The sequence below is a fragment of the Passer domesticus genome, chromosome 27 (assembly GCF_036417665.1).
Source record: "Passer domesticus isolate bPasDom1 chromosome 27, bPasDom1.hap1, whole genome shotgun sequence".
NCBI classification, from domain to species: Eukaryota; Metazoa; Chordata; class Aves; order Passeriformes; family Passeridae; genus Passer; species Passer domesticus.
The window spans coordinates 4,775,545-4,793,572 of NC_087500.1; the positions used below are offsets into that span (position 1 = coordinate 4,775,545).

Genomic DNA, 18,028 nt, shown 5'->3' on the forward strand with positions numbered 1-18,028 from the left:
CAGGATCCTTCTGGGGTCGGGACGATTTTAGGGTCGGGACACTTCTGGCATCTGGATCCTTCTGGGGTTGGGATCCTTTTGGGGTCGGGATCCTTTTGGGGTCAGGACCCTTTTGGGGTCGGGACCCTTCTGGGGCCGCTGCCCGACCGCAGCCCCGGTTCCCCGTGACTCACATCCTTCCCTCCCGGCGCGGGCTGTCCCGGCCGGGCCCGGTGCGTTCCTCCCCGTGTCGCTGGCAGGGCGGGGTGTCGCGGGGGGCCGGGGACACCGCGGCGCCCGCGGGCCCTGCGTCAGCGCCGGAGCGGCTTCGGGAGGAAGCGGAGCCGAGAGCGGGGCGATGTCGGAGCTGGAGCGGCTGCGGCGCAGCGACATCCCCGCGGGCCGGCAGCGGCTGCGGGAGCAGCACGGCAACCTGCTGCGGGTGGCCGACTACTGCCACAGCAACTACCTGCAGGTCAGCGCCGGGCCGGGCCGGGCCGTGCCGGGCCGGGCCGGGCCGGGCCAGCCCCGCGGGGCGGCTGCTGCAGCGCTGCCCCGGCAGCCCGAGCATCCCCGCCGCGTTTTCCCCGTGCCTCGGCGGCTCCTGGGCTCCCCAGCGGCTCCGCGGGGCTTTGGGGTGCAGGGGGGGTCTGCAGGGGTTGGTGGCCCTGGGGCCGGGTGGGTGTCACCTCCAGGGGCTGGGAGGTGGCACCTGGCAGGGCCTGCACACGCAGGGTGAGTGTGAGGCTCTGCTGGCGCATCCCTCGTGCTCTTCCTCATCCTCATCCTGCTTCTGCTCGTCCTCCCCATCCTCCTCCTCGTCCTCCTCCTCCTGCTGCTCCCTGCCTGGCTCTCTGAGGAGATGAAGGCAGAAGGAAATGCCCCTCTGGCCCTCCCTGCCGGGCAGGGGTCCCGTGTGCCCCCCGGGCCGGGGCCGCGACCCCGAGATGGCTCCGGGGGCCCGGAGCCAGTGGGGCAGAACCGAAGGGAAATGAGCTGAGCTGTTCTGGGAACTGAGAGCCCCAAAAGGGCTGAGAGCCCAGCAGGGCTGAGAGAACTGAGAACGCAACAGGGCTGAGAGCTCAGCAGGGCTGAGAGCCCCAAAATGGCTGAGAGCCCCAAAATGGCTGAGAGAACTGAGAACCCAACAGGGCTGAGAGCCCCAAAATTGCTGAGAGAACTGAGAACCCAACCAGGCTGAGAACCCCACAGGGCTGAGAACCCAGCAGGGGTGAGAGCCCAGAATGACTGAGAGCCCAAAAAGGCTGAGAGCTCAACAGGGCTGAGAGCCCCAAAAGGGCTGAGAACCCCAAAAGGGCTGAGAACCCCAAAATGGCTGAGAGAACTGAGAACCCCAAAATTGCTGAGAGAACTGAGAACCCAACAGGGCTGAGAGCCCCAAAATTGCTGAGAGCCCAGCAGGGCTGAGAGCCCAAAAAGGGCTGACAGCCCAGCAGGACTGACAGCCACTGTCCCACGCGTGGCTCCCCTGGCCTCTGGAACCCTCCGGGACATCGTTCCCGGCAGGAATCCCGGGGAACCCCTGGATGGCCGCGGCCCCGGAGCCGGGGGAAGCATGAGGCATTTGGAAAGCAGAAGGAAACAGCTCCGGCGGCGGGGAGGGCCTGTCCCCTGTCCCTGTCCCTGTCCCTGTCCCTGTCCCTGTCCCTGTCCCACGGCCGGCTGTGTCCCCTGCAGGCCGGCGACAAGAGGAAGGCGCTGCAGGAGACGATGGCTCTGAGCACGCAGTCCCTGGCCAGCGTCACCTACCAGGTGAGCAGCCTGGCCAGCGCCTTCCTGCGCCTGCTGGAGCTGCAGGCGGCCCAGCTGCGCCGCGTGGAGGCCGACATCGCCTGCGTGGCACAGGTGGGACACCGGGGACACCGAGGGACACTTGGACAGGGGCTCTGGGCGGCTCCGAGGGGCTGCAGACCCCCCCCGGGGGGCAGGAATTGGTCTGGGGGTGTTTTCCTGTCACACCTGCCAATCCCAAACTGCCCCCAAATCTCCGAGTGGAGCTCAGAGCGTCGGCCTGGCTGCCACACCGTCCCCGTGCAGGAGCCTGGCCTTGTCCTCCTGGGGCTTGGGGACACGGCTGCAGGGTCCCAGTGCCACCCAGAGCTTGGGGACACTGCTCCAGGGTCCCGTGGCCACCTGGCCTCTTCCTGGCACCCGGGAGCCACCTGGAGCCCGTGCAGCCCCGGGAGGGGACAGGGCCCTGTGGCCTCTGGAAGCAGCAGGGTGGGGGGCTCGGGGGGTGGCTGAGCCCCTCCTGTCCCCGTCCCTGTCCCCGTCCCTGTCCCATCCCTGTCCCTGTCCCCGTCCTGTCCCTGTCCCTGTCCCTGTCCCTGTCCCTGTCCCATCCCTGTCCCTGTCCCCATCCCTGTCCCTGTCCCCATCCCTGTCCCTGTCCCTGTCCCATCCCTGTCCCTGTCCCTGTCCCCGTCCCTGCCCTGTCCCTGTCCCCGTCCTGTCCCTGTCCCTGTCCCTGTCCCTGTCCCCGTCCCTGCCCTGTCCCTGTCCCCGTCCTGTCCCTGTCCCTGTCCCTGTCCCATCCCTGTCCCTGTCCCTGTCCCCGTCCTGTCCCTGTCCCTGTCCCTGTCCCTGTCCCATCCCTGTCCCTGTCCCTGTCCCTGTCCCTGTCCCTGTCCCTGTCCCTGTCCCCATCCCTGTCCCTGTCCCCATCCCTGTCCCTGTCCCTGTCCCTGTCCCCGTCCCTGTCCCCGCTGTGGGGTCGGTGACACCGGGGCTCTGTGGGGCACAGCAGGAGCTGCCCCGTGGCAATGCTGGTCCCCGAGGGCAGGGACACGGGGCTGGCAGGGACGGTGGCACCTGGGGCAGGGGGGCGAGCCCGGGACGGGCCCTGGGGGACCGTGTCACCTCGGCAGAGCGTGGACATCCACAAGGAGAAGGTGGCACGGCGCGAGATCGGCGCCCTGACCGTCACCAAGAGGCTGCTGAGCCACCAGAAGGTGGTGGCCCCCCCGGAGCCCCCCGTGCTGGAGCCCTACTACAGGAAACCCCTCAACTTCAGCGTGCTGGACGACATCGGCCACGGGGTCAAGGTCAGCGCCGGGGTGGGGGGTGGCATTTCCCTGTCCCCGTGTCCCCTGAGGGGTGTTTGGGTGGCTGAGACTCCTCCTCCGTGGAGAAGGGGGGGTCTGTCTGTTCCCACTCAGCTTTGGGGGTCTGGCACCCACAGAGCCATTCCCAGCTCTGGAAAACCCCACAGGAGGGGTTTGGGGTCCTCAGAGCCCCTGAGATCCTTCCCTACCTCAGAAAACCCCACAGGAGGGGTTTGGGGTCCTCAGAGCCCCAGAGATCCTTCCCCACCTCAGAAAACCCCACAGGAGGGGTTTGGGGTCCTCAGAGCCCCCTGAGCCTTTCCTGGCTCTGAAAGGTGCCCACAAAAGGGTTTCGGAGGCCTCCCGGCCCCACAGATCCTCCCCCAGTGCAGAAATCCCCCGCGGGAGGGTTCGGAGCCTCCCGGCCCCACAGGTCCTCCCCCGCTCCGGAAATCCCCGCGGTTCCCCCGGAGCCGCTGCCTCGGGGCCGCCCCCGCAGCCCCGGCGCCTTCCGCTGCTCCCCGAGCCCGGGGGGGTCACGGGCAGGGGTGTCACCCACGTGTGTCCCCATGTCCGTGTGTCCCCGTGTCCCCGTGTCCCTGTGTCCCTGTGTCCCTGTGTCCCTATGTCCCCGTGTCCTGTGTCCCCATGTCCCCGTGTCCCTATGTCCCCGTGTCCCCGTGTCCCGTGTCCCCTGTCCGTCTGTCCCGTGTCCCGTGTCCGTGTCCCCGTGCCGCAGGACACCAGCACGCAGCTGTCCCGCACGGGCACCCTGGCTCGGAAAGGCACCAAGTCCTGCTCGGCACCGGCTGCGGGAACGCTGGGGTGAGAGCGGCCCGGCCGTGTCACCCAGGGCTGGTGGCACGGGGCGTGGCCCCTGTGGGGGTCCCGTCCCACCCCACTGATCCCATTCCATCCCATCCCATCCCATCGATCCCACTGATCCCATCCCACTGATCCCATCCCATTGATCCCATCCCATCCCATCCCACTGATCCCATCCCGTCCCATCCCATCCCGTCCCGTCCCTTCCCACTGATCCCATTCCATTGATCCCATCCCATCCCATCCCACTGATCCCGCTGATCCCATCCCATCCCATCCCATTGATCCCATGGATCCCAATTCATCCCATTGATCCCATCCCATCCCATCCCATCCCATCCCATCCCATCCCATCCCATCCCATCCTGTCCCATCGATCCCACTGATCCCAACCCATCCCACTGATCCCATCCCATTGATCCCACTGATCCCATGGATCCCTTCCCATCCCATTGATCCCATCCCATCCCATCCTGTTCCACCCACCCCATCCCATCCCATCCCATCCCACCCCACTGATCCGATCCCACCCCACTGATCCCACCCCACGTCCCCGTCCCCAGGAGGAGCAGCCGTGTCCCCGAGCCGGTGCAGCCGCCCGTGGTTCCCGCGGGGAAGCTCCCGAGCAGCTCCTGCAGCTCCTCCCCGCTGCCCCCCAGGTACGGGGCAAATCAAGGGGTTTGGGGGAAAAATGGGGTTTGGGGGAAATAAAGGGGTTTGGGGGAAAAAAGGGTTTTGGGTAAATAAAGGGGTTTGGGGGAAATAAAGGGGTTTGGGGCATTTGCTGCCCTGGCAGGGCTCGTGTGCAGAGCAAGGATGTCCTTTAGGGAGAGGGGGAACGCGGGAAATGATGGAAATGATGGGAAATAATGATGGGAAATAATGATGGGAGATGGGGCACGGGGACAACGGGGCACAGGGCAGGGGAGGGTTTGCACGCTGCAGTCTCGTGCCACGCGGTGCCACCTGGTCCTGGCACGGGCCAGGGTCTGTGCTCGGGGTGGGGACACAGGGACCCCCGCCCTGACGCTGCTGCTCCTCCCCCAGCTCCAGCGGGGCCCCGGCAGCCCCAGGGGACGGAATTCCTGCCCCGCCACCGCTGCCGGGGCCACCCCTGCTGGCACCGTGCCCTCCGGGGGCACCTCTGATGGCACCGAGCCCTCCGGGGCCACCTCTGATGGCACCGAGCCCTCCGGGGCCACCTCTGATGGCACCGAGCCCTCCGGGGCCACCCCCGCCTGCCGCTGCCATCCCACCGCCGCCACCCCTGCCCGGGGACCTGGCCGTGCCCCCACCGGAGTTCCCCCCCCCAGGTGAGTGCCCAGTGCCCTGCGGGGTGGCAGGGAGACAAGGGCAGCGTGTGACCCGTCCCTGTCCCTTCTGGGGGTGACAGGGACACAGGGACACGTGTGACCGTCCCTGTCCCTTCTGGGGGTGACAGGGACACAGGGACACGTGTGACCCGTCCCTGTCCCTTCTGGGGGTGACAGGGACACAGGGACACGTGTGACCGTCCCTGTCCCTTCTGGGGGTGCCGAGCCCCTTCCCCCCTGACCCCCTCTGGGGCTTTCGCAGCCCCCGGTGACCTCGAGCTGCTGCCACCACCCCCAGCCGAGCCTGACTTTGGGGACCTGGCCCTGCCACCGCCGCCGGCCGCAGAGGAGCCCCCGTGGGCCCCGGAGAGCCACCTGTAGGGAGGTACAGAGGGTCCCAAACCCCCTTACCGAGGGTCCCAAGCCCCTGTAGGGAGGTACAGAGGGTCCCAAACCCCTGTAGGGAGGTACAGAGGGTCCCAAACCCCCTTACTGAGGGTCCCAAACCCCTGGGGAGGGGCACAGAGGGTCCTGAACCCCCTGGGGAGGGGCATAGAGGGTCCCAAACCCCCTTACAGAGGGTCCCAAACCCCTGTAGGGAGGTACAGAGGGTCCTGAACCCCCTTACAGAGGGTCCCAAACCCCCTTACAGAGGGTCCTAAACCCCTGGAGAGGGGCACAGAGGGTCCCAAACCCCCTTACAGAGGGTCCCAAACCCCCTGGATCCCCTGCCCAGCCCCTGCCCAGCCACCCCTGAGGAGCCAGAGCCACCCTGGAGGAGCCAGAGCCACCTCGAGGAACAGGAGCCACCCTGGAGGAGCCGGAGCCACCCCAAGGAGCCAAAGCCACCCTGGAGGAGCCGGAGCCAGCCCGGGCTGCAGCCCGGAGCCCCTCCCCGCCAGGCCCGTGCCCCCCCCCGTGTTTCTGGCCATACACAGCCCTGCCTTTGTCACACGGATTTGCAGCTTTAATTCCATGGCTTTGAGTTCCCCGCAGTCCAAGAGGAGGAGGAGGGACGGGGGAGGAAGAACTCGGGGCTGCTTTGGTTCTGTCCTGCGGGGCTGGGGGGGCCAGCGCCGCCCCCGGGGCCGGGAAGGCTGTGGATAAACCGGGACAAACCCGGGATAAATCCGGGAGGAGCCAGCCCCGGAGAGCAGGGCGCTGGAGGTGCCCCTGCAGAGTGCAATTAGAAGGGGTGATTCATTAATTAATGCTGCGGAGGGGGACACGGTGGGGGGGGGGGTCTGGCCTCTGGTGCCAGCAGTGCCCCCGGGGGGGTTGTGGCACCTCGCAGGTGCCCAGGCCGGGGGGAATTGACCCTCCCGGGGTGGGAGGGACCCTGCACGATCCGGGAAGGGCTCGGGGCAGGGAGGGGACAGCGCGGGGACAGCCCGGGACAGGAGCAGGGCTGGAAGGGGCGAGGCCGGGCCCGGCTCCCGCGGGAGCTGCGGCTCCTGGGCCGGGCTGGGGAGGCTCGGCCCCTTCCCGAGGCTCTCCCGGCGCTCCCGGCACGGATTTTGTCCCGAGAACGAATCCCCAGGGAGAGAGAGCCCCAGAGCAAGGCGTGGGGTGGGTGTGGGGGGCCGGGGAGCAGGGATGTCCCAGCCGGAATTCCCAGCGGGATCAGGGAGCAGGGATTTCCCATCTGGAATTCCCAGTGGGATCAGAAACCCAAGGAGCAGGGATGTCCCAGCCAGAATTCCCAGTGGGATCAGGAGCCCGGGGAGCAGGGATGTCCCAGCCGGAATTCCCAGCAGGATCAGGGAGCAGGGATGTCCCAGCGGGATCAGGAGCCCGGGGAGCAGGGATTTCCCAGCCGGAATTCCCAGCGGGATCAGGAGCCCGGGGAGCAGGGATTTCCCAGCCGGAATTCCCAGCGGGATCAGGAGCCCGGGGAGCAGGGATTTCCCAGCCGGAATTCCCATGGGATCAGGAGCCCGGGGCCAGGCAGCCCAGGGGGAGGATGGCAGGAGCAAGGACGTGCCCAGCCCGCGGGGAGCCGGCTGCTGGATTTTCGGGAATTCTCTTTCGAGGCCAAAAGGGAAGGGAAGCGACAGCTCCACCAGAAATCCCGGTCAGGTCCCAAAGGGCGCAGGGCCGGCCGTGGCCGTGGCTCCGTGGCCAGGCAGGGCCGGGGCCTGCAGAAAGTGCTTCCCTGGCCAGGGAAAGGCAGGAGAAGGTCCCGGGAGCGCGGCCGAGCCCGGAGCCGCCGCGGCCTCAGCATTTCCTGCGGAGCAGCTCCTGCAGGTACCGCGCCACCTCCGCCGCCGACTCCCAGGGCACCACGGCGGCCGGGAAGGCCCCAGGCTGCTTCTCCTGGCTCTCCTGGATCAGCCTGTGCATGGGGTAGCCCTTCCTGGGGAACGCCACGTCCGCCGCCGTCAGGGTCCCGGCGGGGCAGAAGTCGTTGGCGCCGTCGCCCACGTAGAAGACGCGCTGGAACTCCACGTCCTCGCGCGCCCGCTCCGCCAGGTACTCGGCCAGGATCTTCCTCTTGCACATGTTGGGCGGGCAGCGCGGGCACTTGTGGCTGTGGTAGGGCCCCAGCGTGAGCACGCCGCGCCGGTCGAAGCCGGCCGGGTTGCTGAAGACCTTGCGGAAGAGCGCGCGCACGCCGGCCGCGCGCAGCTTGGCCTCGATGCCGAAGGTGTTGGCGTCGGAGATGAGCACCAGCTCGAAGAGCTCCTGGTGCCTGGAGAGCAGCTGGAAGAGCTCGGCCATGCCGGGGGACAGCGGGATGTTCTCGTAGGCGGCGCGGAGCTCGGCGGGGCGCACGCCCTGCTCGCCCAGGAAGGCCAGCACGCGCCGCATGTGCTCGTTGTAGGAGCCGCCGCGCGGGCTCTGCCGCAGCGGCTCCGGCAGCGCGCGGCCCCGCGCCACCGAGTCGTCGCTGTTCTCGTCCACGATGGTCTCGTCGAAGTCGAACACCAGCAGGAAGCGCGGCGGCCGCGCGCCCGCCATGCCCGCGCCCTGCCGGACGGACAGACAGAGGCGGTGTCACTGGGGTGGGGGACAGACAGACCCCGCTGTCACTGGGGTGGGGGACGGACAGACCTGAGTGTCATTGCGGTGGGGGACAGACAGACCCGCTCTCATTGGGGTGTGGGACAGACAGACCCGCTCTCATTGGGGTGTGGGACAGACAGACCTGGGTGTCATTGGGGTGTGGGACGGACAGACCCAGAGTTATTGGGACAGACCCCGGCATTATTGGGGTGTGGGACGGACAGACCCCAGTGTCATCAGGATGTGGGACAGACAGATCCTGCTGTCACTGGGGTGTGGGACAGACAGACCCTGCTGTCATTGGGGTGTGGGACAGACAGACCCAGAGTTATTGGGACAGACCCCGGCATTATTGGGGTGTGGGACAGACAGACCTGGGTGTTATTGGGGTGTGGGACAGACAGACCCCGCTGTCACTGGGGTGTGGGACAGACAGACCCGCTGTCACTGGGGTGTGGTGGCACCGGCCGTGCCCAGTCCCTGCCAGGGGCACAAGCCCCTCGGGTACCTCGTGGCCACCACGAGGCCACCGGGCTGGGCAGGGAGGGGTTAATCCCCTGCCCCCAAAGCCTCCTCCTGCCCTGCCCGGCTAATCCGGGCCAGGTCACGGTGCCCAGAGGGGACAGCGGGACAGCGGCCCCGGATCAGGGAATTTCCGGCCTTGGGAAAGCTCCGGGATCAGCCAGGCGCCCTTTGACCCGGGACAGCGGGGCTGGGACAGGGGGGACAGCAGGGACAGGGGGACAGCTTGGGGGGGACAGCAGGGACAGGAGGACAGCCTGGGGGGGACAGCCCAGCCTGGGGGGGAGAGCCCAGCCTGGGGGGACAGGGGGCACAGCCCATCCTGCTCCTCCTGTGCCCCCTCGGGGCCAGGGGGCACAGCCCAGGGGCTCAGGTGGGATTTTAGGGACGAGTTCCTCCCGCAGAGGGTGGAACAAGCCCTGGCACAGCCCCCCAGGGGTGCCCAGCTGGGGTTCTGGGGTGTCCTGCAGGGCCGGGAGCTGGGCTGGACGATCCTGGGGGGAATTCTGCACTTTGGGGACCCGACCCCCCCTGGGGAGGGGCAGAGGTGACCCGGGCCAGGCAGGGCTGTGGCACTGACCTTAAACAGGCAGGGCAGCCCCACGGCCTGGCAGCACCTCCTCATGCTGGCACCATCCCGGGCCAGGGCTGCGGGCACAGAAACAGGGAGTGAGGCACAGAAAAGAGGGAGTGAGGCACAGAAAAGAGGGAATGAGGCACAGAAAAGAGGGAATGAGGCACAGAAAAGAGGGAATGAGGCACAGAAAAGAGGGAATAAGGCACAGAAAAGAGGGAATGAGGCACAGAAAACAGGGAGTGAGGCACAGAAAAGAGGGAATGAGGCACAGAAAAGAGGGAATGAGGCACAGAAACAGGGAATGAGGCACAGAAAAGAGGGAATGAGACACAGAAAAGAGGGAATGAGGCACAGAAAAGAGGGAATTCCGTGAATCCCGGGGTATTCCCGAGGTTGGGAACTTCTGGGGGAACTGCAGGAGAGCAGAGCCCGTGTAAAGCTGCTGACCCCTCCTGATTCACCGGGAGGGCAGCGAGGGAAGGGGAAAAAAAAAATTAAAAAAACCCAAACAAACAAACAAAACAAAACAAAACAAAACAAAAAAGCCACAAAAAAAAAAAAAAAAAAAAAAAAAAACACGAAAAAAATCCCCCCCCCAAAAAAACCCAAAAAATAAAAGCAAACAAAAAAAACCCCAAACAAAAACAAAACCAAAAAAAGCCAAAAAACCCCCAAAAAACAACAACAACAAAACAACCACAGAAAAAAAAAAAAACGGGAAGAACAAAACAACAACAACAAAAAAAAGGGAATAGCAAAAACCGGGGAATGGCAAAAAAACCCCAAAAACCCCGGGAGCAGCGGCCCCGCTCCAACGCCCCCACCCCGATTTCCCCCAGCCCAGCTCCTCTGGGTGTTCCCCTGGATGGAGAAGCTCTCGGGAATTCCGAGGCGGAATTCTGCCGACCCCTGGTGGTCCGCGGGCGGCGGGGGAACCCTCCCAGAAATCCCCGAAATCGGGGAATTCCCGCTGGGAATGGCAGCGGGAGGATCCCGGGGGTGTCACCGGCGGTGATTTGTGGGGGTCGGGCTGGACCGAGCCCGGCTGGGCACAAACGCCATCCGTGACTCGGCTGGAATGAAAACGGAGCCGGGCTGGAACCTGGGCTGGAAATTTGGGAAAAAAATCCCTTTTTTGTGAGGCCTGGAACCACGCGCTGGGTGTTTTCTTTGCTAAAAAAAGACACCCACCAGACTCGAGGGTTTATTTACAGACCGGATCCGGAGCCAAACAACGCCACAGCCAGGCTGGGAGCGGCTTCCAAAGCGGGAGAGACGGGGAAAAAAAAGGGATTAAACAGGAAAGAGGAACTGGGATTTTGGTCACTGCTTGGTCACTGCCAGCAGCGAGGAAATAATTTGGGATGAAGCCTCAGGGAGAGTCTGTGGGGCTGGGAGGAGCCCTGGGGGGGTCGGGGGACATTTGGGACACCGGGGCGGGGGCAGCGTGGGCACGGGCAGTGGAACTGCCCCAAAAACTCCTCTGGGCCCGAGGTTTGTGGGGTGGGAAGAGTTCCAGGGGCAGGGTTTGGGGTTTTGGGGCGGGCGAGGCCAGGCAGAGCCCCTGGGGCTCCCCGGACCCTCCCGGAGATTCGTCCTGGACAGCAAAACCCGGCCGGGGCTGGGCCAGAGCCCCCCGGGCCCCTTGGGGCTCATCCCGGGGAGCACCAGCCCCGGTGTCAGCCCCAGTCCCGCAGCCATTCCCCCCTCCCGGCTCTCCCCGCCGCCCCAAATCCCGGGAAAAGGCAACGCGAGCCCCCCTGTCCCGGTGTGCCCCTCCCCGGGCAGGGCAGAGCCCCCGGGACGGGATTTCGGGGGATTTCTGGGGATTTCTGGGGACGAGGCTGAGCCGGGCACCAGCGGGGCCGTCCCGGCCCCATCTCCCGGCAGGAGCTCGGAGCATCCCGAGGTGCGGCTGCAGGAGCTGCTCCCTCAAAACCGGCCCCAAACCCGCCCCAAAACCGGCCCCAAACCCGCCCCAAAACGGCCCCAAAGCCGCACAAAACTGGCCCCAAAGCCGCCCCAAAAACGGCCCCAAAGGCGCCCCAAAGCAGCCCCAAAGGCACCCCAAAAACGGCCCCAAAGCCGCCCCAAAACCGGCCCCAAAGCCGCCTAAAAACGGCCCCAAAGGCACCCAAAAAACGGCCCCAAAGGCACCCAAAAAACGGCCCCAAAGCCACCCAAAAAACATCCCCAAAGCCGCCCAAAAACGGCCCCAAAGGCACCCAAAAAACGGCCCCAAAGGCACCCAAAAAACATCCCCAAAGCCGCCCAAAAACGGCCCCAAAGGCACCCCAAAAACGGCCCCAAAACCGGCCCCAAAGCCACCCCAAAAACGGCCTCAAAACCCCAAAACAGCCCCCAAAACGGCCCCAAACCTGTCCCAAAACCGCCCCAAACCCGAATGGGATCAGAGCAGGCCCCAGCAGCGGAGGCAGCGTTTTTTGGGGATCGAGTCCGGGCCGTTATTTCGGGACTGGAATCCTCTGAGGGCTGGGGGGCTCTGGCATCCCAAAAACCCCAAATCCTCGGGACACGGGAAGGGAAATCCCAGCCCGAGAGAGCCGAGCTCCGCCAGCGCGGGGCTGCAATTCCCAGCTCCGCCCCGATCCCGAGGCACGGGGGGGGAAAATCATTTCGGAAATCTGCGGGACTTGAATTAACGCACGGCCACAGCCCCCGGGGCAGCGGGAAGGGAAATCCCGGCCGGAGAAATCCCGAATTTTGGTGCGGGATGGGGCAGAGGGAAGGGAAATCCCGGCTGGAAAAAATCCCGAATTTTGGTGTGGGATGGGGCAGAGGGAAGGGAAATCCCGGGTGGAAAAAATCCCGAATTTTGGTCCGGGATAGGGAAGAGGGAAGGGAAATCCCGGCCGGAGAAATCCCGAATTTTGGTGCGGCCGAGAGCGCCTTCCCTCAAATAAAAGGGGCTCCCTTGGGAAGCGAAGCAGCCGCGTTTCCCCCACCCCAAAAAAAAAAAAAAAAAAAAAAAAAAAAAAAAAAAAAAGCAGCGCAGCCGGGGGGGACGGGAAATTAACGGGAAAATCGCTCGGGAATAAAAGTTCCAACTCCCCGAGTTTGGGCTGAGGGTGGGAAAACGCCCGGGAAATGCCGGGAGCGGCTCCCCGGCGCCGTTTGTGCCCCGGCGTTCGGGGTTTCGGGGATCTCTGGCCCCAGAGCCCAGGGAGGAGCGGCCGGAGCCGCCCGCGGGGTCCCCGAAATCGGCCCCGCCGCGCTCGGAGCCGCCCCGGCAGCAGGAGGAGCGCGGGGAGCCGGGACCGGGACCGAGACCGAGACCGAGACCGGCACCGGCACCGACACCGGGACCGGCACCGGGAGCGGGAGGAGAGCGGGGAGCCGGGACCGGCACCTGCACCGACACCGGGACCGGCACCGGGAGCGCTCCGGGACAGCGGCGCTCTCTGAGCCTGGAGTTTTTTGACCCCAAAGCTGATTTTGGTGCCTGGAATATTTGGGTTTTTAACGAACTCGAACCCAACTTCTGCCCCCGAGCGAATTCCCGGGAAACCGAGCGGGGGGAGCCCCGCTGCCCCAAAATCCGCCAGGGGAGAGCCGGGACGCGATCCCGGAATTGAACCCGACCCGCTGCGAGCTCCCGAAAGAGGAGAAAATTTGGGAATTCACGGGAGCGGCCGGGAAGGAGCGCCCGGAGCGGGTCCCGGAGCCCCGGCTCGCCCCGTCCCCTCCCGGGCTCGCTTTCCCCCGGGCTCCCGGGCACGGCACGGGCAGAGCGCCCCGGTCACCGCGGGTCACGGGGCTGCCCCGGCTTTTCCCGGTGGTTGTTTTTCCTGCCGGGAATCCGCGGAGTCACCGCAGCCCCGGGACGCGGCCGTTCGGGGGATCCAGCCCCGGATCCCGCATCCCGCCGCGGCCGTGGTCTCTCGCCCGGTGCCACCGGGCCGGCAGCGGCTCCGATACCGGCGCAGCCCTCCCCGAGCTCCGCGGCTCCTCCCGGTACCGGCGCGGCCGCTCCGTGCCCGGGTGGCACCTCCCGGTACCGGCAGGGTCCAGCCGGGTGGGGACCGCCCCGGTACCGGCAGGGTCCAACCGAATCAGGACCCCCCTGCACCGGCAGGAGCCGCCCCGGTACCGGCTGGGTCCGGCAGTATCGGTACCCCGGTACCGGCACCATCCGCTCGGCTCCCGGCAGGACCCCGCCGGGCGCAGACCCCCGGTACCGGCGCCATCCGATCCCGGCAGGGTCCAGCCGGGGGGAAACCCGCCGGCACCGGCAGCAGCCGTTGCGGATCCGGCGTCTCCCGGTACCGCCGCGGCGCCGCTCTCGCCTCCTTACCGGGTCGGAACCTGCCGGGAGCGCCCGGTCCGCCCCGGTGCCGGAGCGCGCGGGGGCAGCCGGGGCTCGGGGCCGCTCCGGGGCCGCTCCGGGGCCGCTCCGGGGCCGCTCCGGGGCCGCTCCGGGGCCGGTGCCGCCGCCGGCGCTGCCGCGAGCGCGGCCCCTTTAAAGCGACGCCACCGGGGCCGCGCGGAGCCGCCGCAGTGCGCCGACGTCATCACCCGCACAGCCAATGGCGGCGCAGCCTCCCCGCCGCGGAGGGGCGTGTCCAGCTCAGACCACGCCCCTTTTCCGAGGGGCGGGGGGAGCGCCGCCCCCGCCCCGCTGCCCAAAGTTCCCAAATCGGGAGAAACCGACCCAAAGCCGCGCGCCCCCCCCGCGCCGCCCCGGGCTTGTGTAACCCGAACCGCCTGGGGGGGGGGGGGGGCTGTGCCCGCGGAGCCGGGCGAGAAAAACGCCCCGATTGTCCCCAAAATACCCGCGGGGCGGGCGCGGCGGGCGCGGTCCCCGCGCTAATTCTGGCAGCGGGAGCGGCGATTGCAGGGTGGCCGTGCCAGGGCCGTGCCAGGGCCGTGCCAGGGCCGTGCCAGGGCCGCGCCCCGCCGCTATCGCTGTCCGCAGCCGCGACACAAACAGCGGCAGCGCCCGGGGCCACCGGGGCTGCGGCGGGACAGCCAAACCGCGGCCCGCTCTGGCTTTTAATTAAATTGTAATTAAAAGCGGGCAGCAGTGGGGAGGCGCGGCCGGGATTCCGCAGGTCGGGAGGAGCCGCCGGTGCCACGCTGTCCCGGGCGCCGGGGTTCTGCTCGTTCGGGGAAAATTCTGTCCTGAGAGGAGCTCGGAGCGCTCCGGGGAGCGACGGGGAATCGTGTCAGGGAATGCTGCAGGGAATCCTGCTGGGAATTCTGTCAGGGAATCGTGTCAGGGAATCCTGCTGGGAATCCTGCAGGGAATTCTGTCAGGGAATTCTGCAGGGAATCCTGCTGGGAATTCTGTCAGGGAATTCTGCAGGGAATCCTGCTGGGAATTCTGTCAGGGAATTCTGCAGGGAATCCTGCTGGGAATTCTGCAGGGAATTCTGTCCGGGAATCGTGTCAGGGAATGGTGTGAGGGAATTCTGCAGGGAATCCTGCTGGGAATTCTGCAGGGAATCGTTGCAGGGAATTCTGCTGGGAAGCCTGTCCGGGAATCCTGCAGGGAATCATGTGAGGGAATCCTGTTAGGAATTCTTTTATCCCCTCCTCAGCCTGGCACTCTCCGCCTCTCCCGGGACATTTCCCCGCCCTGGAGCCGCTCCGAGCGGGAGAATCCAGAGGGGGAATTCCCCAGGGGCTCCAGCCCCTTCCCACCGGGAGCCAGCGGGGCAAAGACCACCCCGAGACCATCCCGGGACCATCCCGGACCACCCCGGACCATCCCGGGTTCATCCCGGACCACCCCGGGCTCATCCCGGCCCGTCGCAGCCCCGGGTTTGGCACGGGCGCTCCCGGTGATTTTCCACTGCGGAGCCCCGGGAGCAGCCGGGGACAGAGCCCGGGGGGGCCCGGGCGGTCCGGGAGCCTTTCCCAGCCCCGGGATCCCGCAGGAGCCGGGCCAGCCCCGGGCCAGCCCCGGAGCCTTTCCCAGCCCCGGGATCCCGCAGGAGCCGGGCCGGCCCCGGGCCAGCCCCGGAGCCTTTCCCAGCCCCGGGATCCCGCAGGAGCCGGGCCGGCCCCGCTGGCTCCCGGCTTGTCCCGCATTTTGGGATCGCGGCAGCTCCGCCGCCCCCTCCCGGCTCCGCCTCCCCAAAATGCGGCTCGGGGTAAATCCCAAACTCGGGGTAAATCCCAAACCCTCGGGGTAAATCCCAAACCCTCGGGGTAAATCCCAAACCCTCGGGGTACATCCCAAACTCGGGGTAAATCCCAAACTCGGGGTAAATCCCAAACTCGGTGTAAATCCCAAACTCGGGGTAAATCCCAAACTCTCAAGGTAAATCCCAAACCCTCGGGGTAAATCCCAAACCCTCGGGGTAAATCCCAAACTTGAGTTAAATCCCAAACTCTCAAGGTAAATCCCAAACTCTCGGGGTAAATCCCAAACTCTCGGGGTAAATCCCAAACCCTCAGGGTAAATCCCAAACTCGGGGTAAATCCCAAACCCTCGGGGTAAATCCCAAACTCTCAAGGTAAATCCCAAACCCTCGGGGTAAATCCCAAACTCTCGGGGTAAATCCCAAACCCTCGGGGTAAATCCCAAACTTGAGTTAAATCCCAAACCCTCAGGGTAAATCCCAAACTTGAGTTAAATCCCAAACCCTCAGGGTAAATCCCAAACTTGAGTTAAATCCCAAACCCTCAGGGTAAATCCCAAACTTGAGTTAAATCCCAAACTCTCAAGGTAAATCCCAAACCCTCGGGGTAAATCCCAAACTCTCAAGGTAAATCCCAAACCCTCGGGGTAAATCCCAAACTCTCAAGGTAAATCCCAAACCCTCGGGGTAAATCCCAAACTCTCGGGGTAAATCCCAAACTCTCAGGGTAAATCCCAAACTCGGGGTAAATCCCAAACTCTCGGGGTAAATCCCAAACCCTCGGGGTAAATCCCAAACTTGAGTTAAATCCCAAACCCTCAGGGTAAATCCCAAACTTGAGTTAAATCCCAAACCCTCAGGGTAAATCCCAAACTTGAGTTAAATCCCAAACTCTCAAGGTAAATCCCAAACTCGGGGTAAATCCCAAACTCTCGGGGTAAATCCCAAAGCCTCGGGAAGGAATTCCCAAGAAAAGCATGCAGCTCTGGGGGCGCCGAGCCCGGGTCCCACCCAGGAATAAAATGGGAAAAAGCAGCGAAGTAAAATGGGAAAAAAGGCAAAATAAATGGGGGGAAAAAACCAAAATACATGGGGACAAATAAGGGAAAGTAAAGTGGGAAAATGAAGCAAAAGAAAAGAGGGAAAAGCAAAATAAAAGGGGGAAAAGCAGCAAAATAAAATAGGAAAAGAAAGCAAAATGAAATGGGGAAATAAAGCAGAAGTGGGAGGTGCAGAAAGGAGGGAACACCCGGACAAACCCCTTGGAGTTTCCCATCCCTGTGGAATTCTGTGGCTGCAGCAAAAATGGAAATCAAAGGTTTTAAGAAACCACAACAAATCCCAGCCTTGAATTTCCTGCTTTTAAACCAAATTTCCCCATTTTCCTGGGTGTTTTTTTTTTTTTTTTTTTTCCTTTGGAAAATCACCAGACCGGGAAGAGGGGTTGGAATTTTTAATCTTCTTCCACAGAAAGGAAGTTCATAAATTCTCAGAATGATCCGATACAGAGCGGAGCTGAAGAGCAGGGAAAAAAAAACCATCCCAGATTCTGGAATTCTTGGAAGAGCAGCCTGGAATGCTGGAGAATTTATTGAGGAGGAAAAACGGCTTTGGAAAACCTGGAACACAAATTATTGATGGCTCATTCTGGGGTTTTTCAGCATTTAAAAATCGGATTATCCTGAGCAGGAAATTGTGGCACCACTGGAGGCTGCAGGGGGAATGCAGAGAATTCCAGGGAATTGCAACAGCTGGGAATTCAGGATTGGAATTTTTTCCTGCCAGAGGGGAAGAGGGAGATTTAAATATTCAGGTGGAAAGGGTTAAAAATACAATTTCTTTCATCAGGAGGGGCTTTCAGCTCAGCCAAAAATGAGGGGTTTGGGCCCAAAACAACCCTGAAATTTCCAATGTTATGGAAAACCCAACTCTGGGATTAGGAAAAGGCTGGGAAAACATCCCGGGAGGAGCAAATTCCAGAGGTTTTCCCAGCCCAGCTCTGTCCTGGGGGAGAATTCTGCCTTTTCTGGCCGAAAATGAATCCCAAAAACCTCGAGCAGGGCAGAGCTCCCCCAGGAGCGGAGTGTGGTGGGATTGGGGTGGGAAAAGCAGCACAGAGAGGAGGAATTCCCAGGAATTCCCAGGAATTCGGGATTTTCTGGGCGCTGCCCTGGCAGGGGGAGCGAATTCCGGGATCCAGGGGGAGAAAATCCAACCTGAGGGGTCCCAAGGGATCCCAGCCCTGGAATGGGGCAATTCCCAGGGGAAGGACTCCCCCTCCCCATCCTGGACCTGCTCAAAATCCCCAACTCTGGCCCTAAAAACCATCCTGGATTCCTGGGATGGAGCTGCCCGGGAACTCCAGGGCTGTGGGACAGCTGCATCCCAAAATCTCCCAAAAAGCAGGCAGCAGCTCCTGGGAATTCCGGGAATTCCCAGTCCCTGATCCCACTGCACTCCCCTCGCAGGAATTCCTGAATTTCCTCATCCCACTGCATTCCCCTCTCAGGAATTCCCTGATCCCACTGCATTCCCTGCTCCCAGGAATTCCCGAATTCCCTGATCCCACTGCATTCCCTGCTCCCAGGAATTCCCTGCTCCCACTGCACTCCCCTCCCAGGAATTCCAGGAATT

At 64.1% G+C, this 18,028-nt stretch overlaps 2 protein-coding genes across 4 annotated transcripts; one reads left to right on the forward strand and one right to left on the reverse strand.

Moving 5' to 3' along the window:
• Positions 1 to 199: 199 nt before the first annotated feature.
• Positions 200 to 6,149, forward strand: ABI3 (ABI family member 3). Of its 2 annotated transcripts, none has more exons than XM_064399992.1 (8): positions 200 to 454; positions 1,678 to 1,845; positions 2,868 to 3,044; positions 3,784 to 3,869; positions 4,433 to 4,528; positions 4,917 to 5,182; positions 5,445 to 5,567; positions 5,887 to 6,149. In XM_064399992.1, the coding sequence occupies exons 1-7, from the start codon at positions 338 to 340 to the stop codon at positions 5,561 to 5,563; spliced, it is 1,029 nt and encodes a 342-aa protein (XP_064256062.1). In that variant the 5' UTR covers positions 200 to 337; the 3' UTR covers positions 5,564 to 5,567; positions 5,887 to 6,149. The 2 variants fall into 2 exon arrangements, with proteins under 2 accessions (XP_064256062.1, XP_064256063.1); XM_064399993.1 differs by having other exon boundaries at positions 5,919 to 6,149.
• Positions 6,127 to 13,757, reverse strand: PHOSPHO1 (phosphoethanolamine/phosphocholine phosphatase 1). 2 transcript variants are annotated; one of them, XM_064399994.1, is made up of 4 exons: positions 13,603 to 13,757; positions 10,479 to 10,545; positions 9,291 to 9,358; positions 6,127 to 8,152 (listed from the first exon to the last, which is right to left on the reverse strand). In XM_064399994.1, exons 3-4 carry the CDS (start codon positions 9,333 to 9,335, stop codon positions 7,400 to 7,402), a joined length of 798 nt encoding a protein of 265 aa, XP_064256064.1. In that variant the 5' UTR covers positions 9,336 to 9,358; positions 10,479 to 10,545; positions 13,603 to 13,757; the 3' UTR covers positions 6,127 to 7,399. The 2 variants fall into 2 exon arrangements, with proteins under 2 accessions (XP_064256064.1, XP_064256066.1); XM_064399996.1 differs by lacking the exon at positions 10,479 to 10,545.
• Positions 13,758 to 18,028: the final 4,271 nt, after the last annotated feature.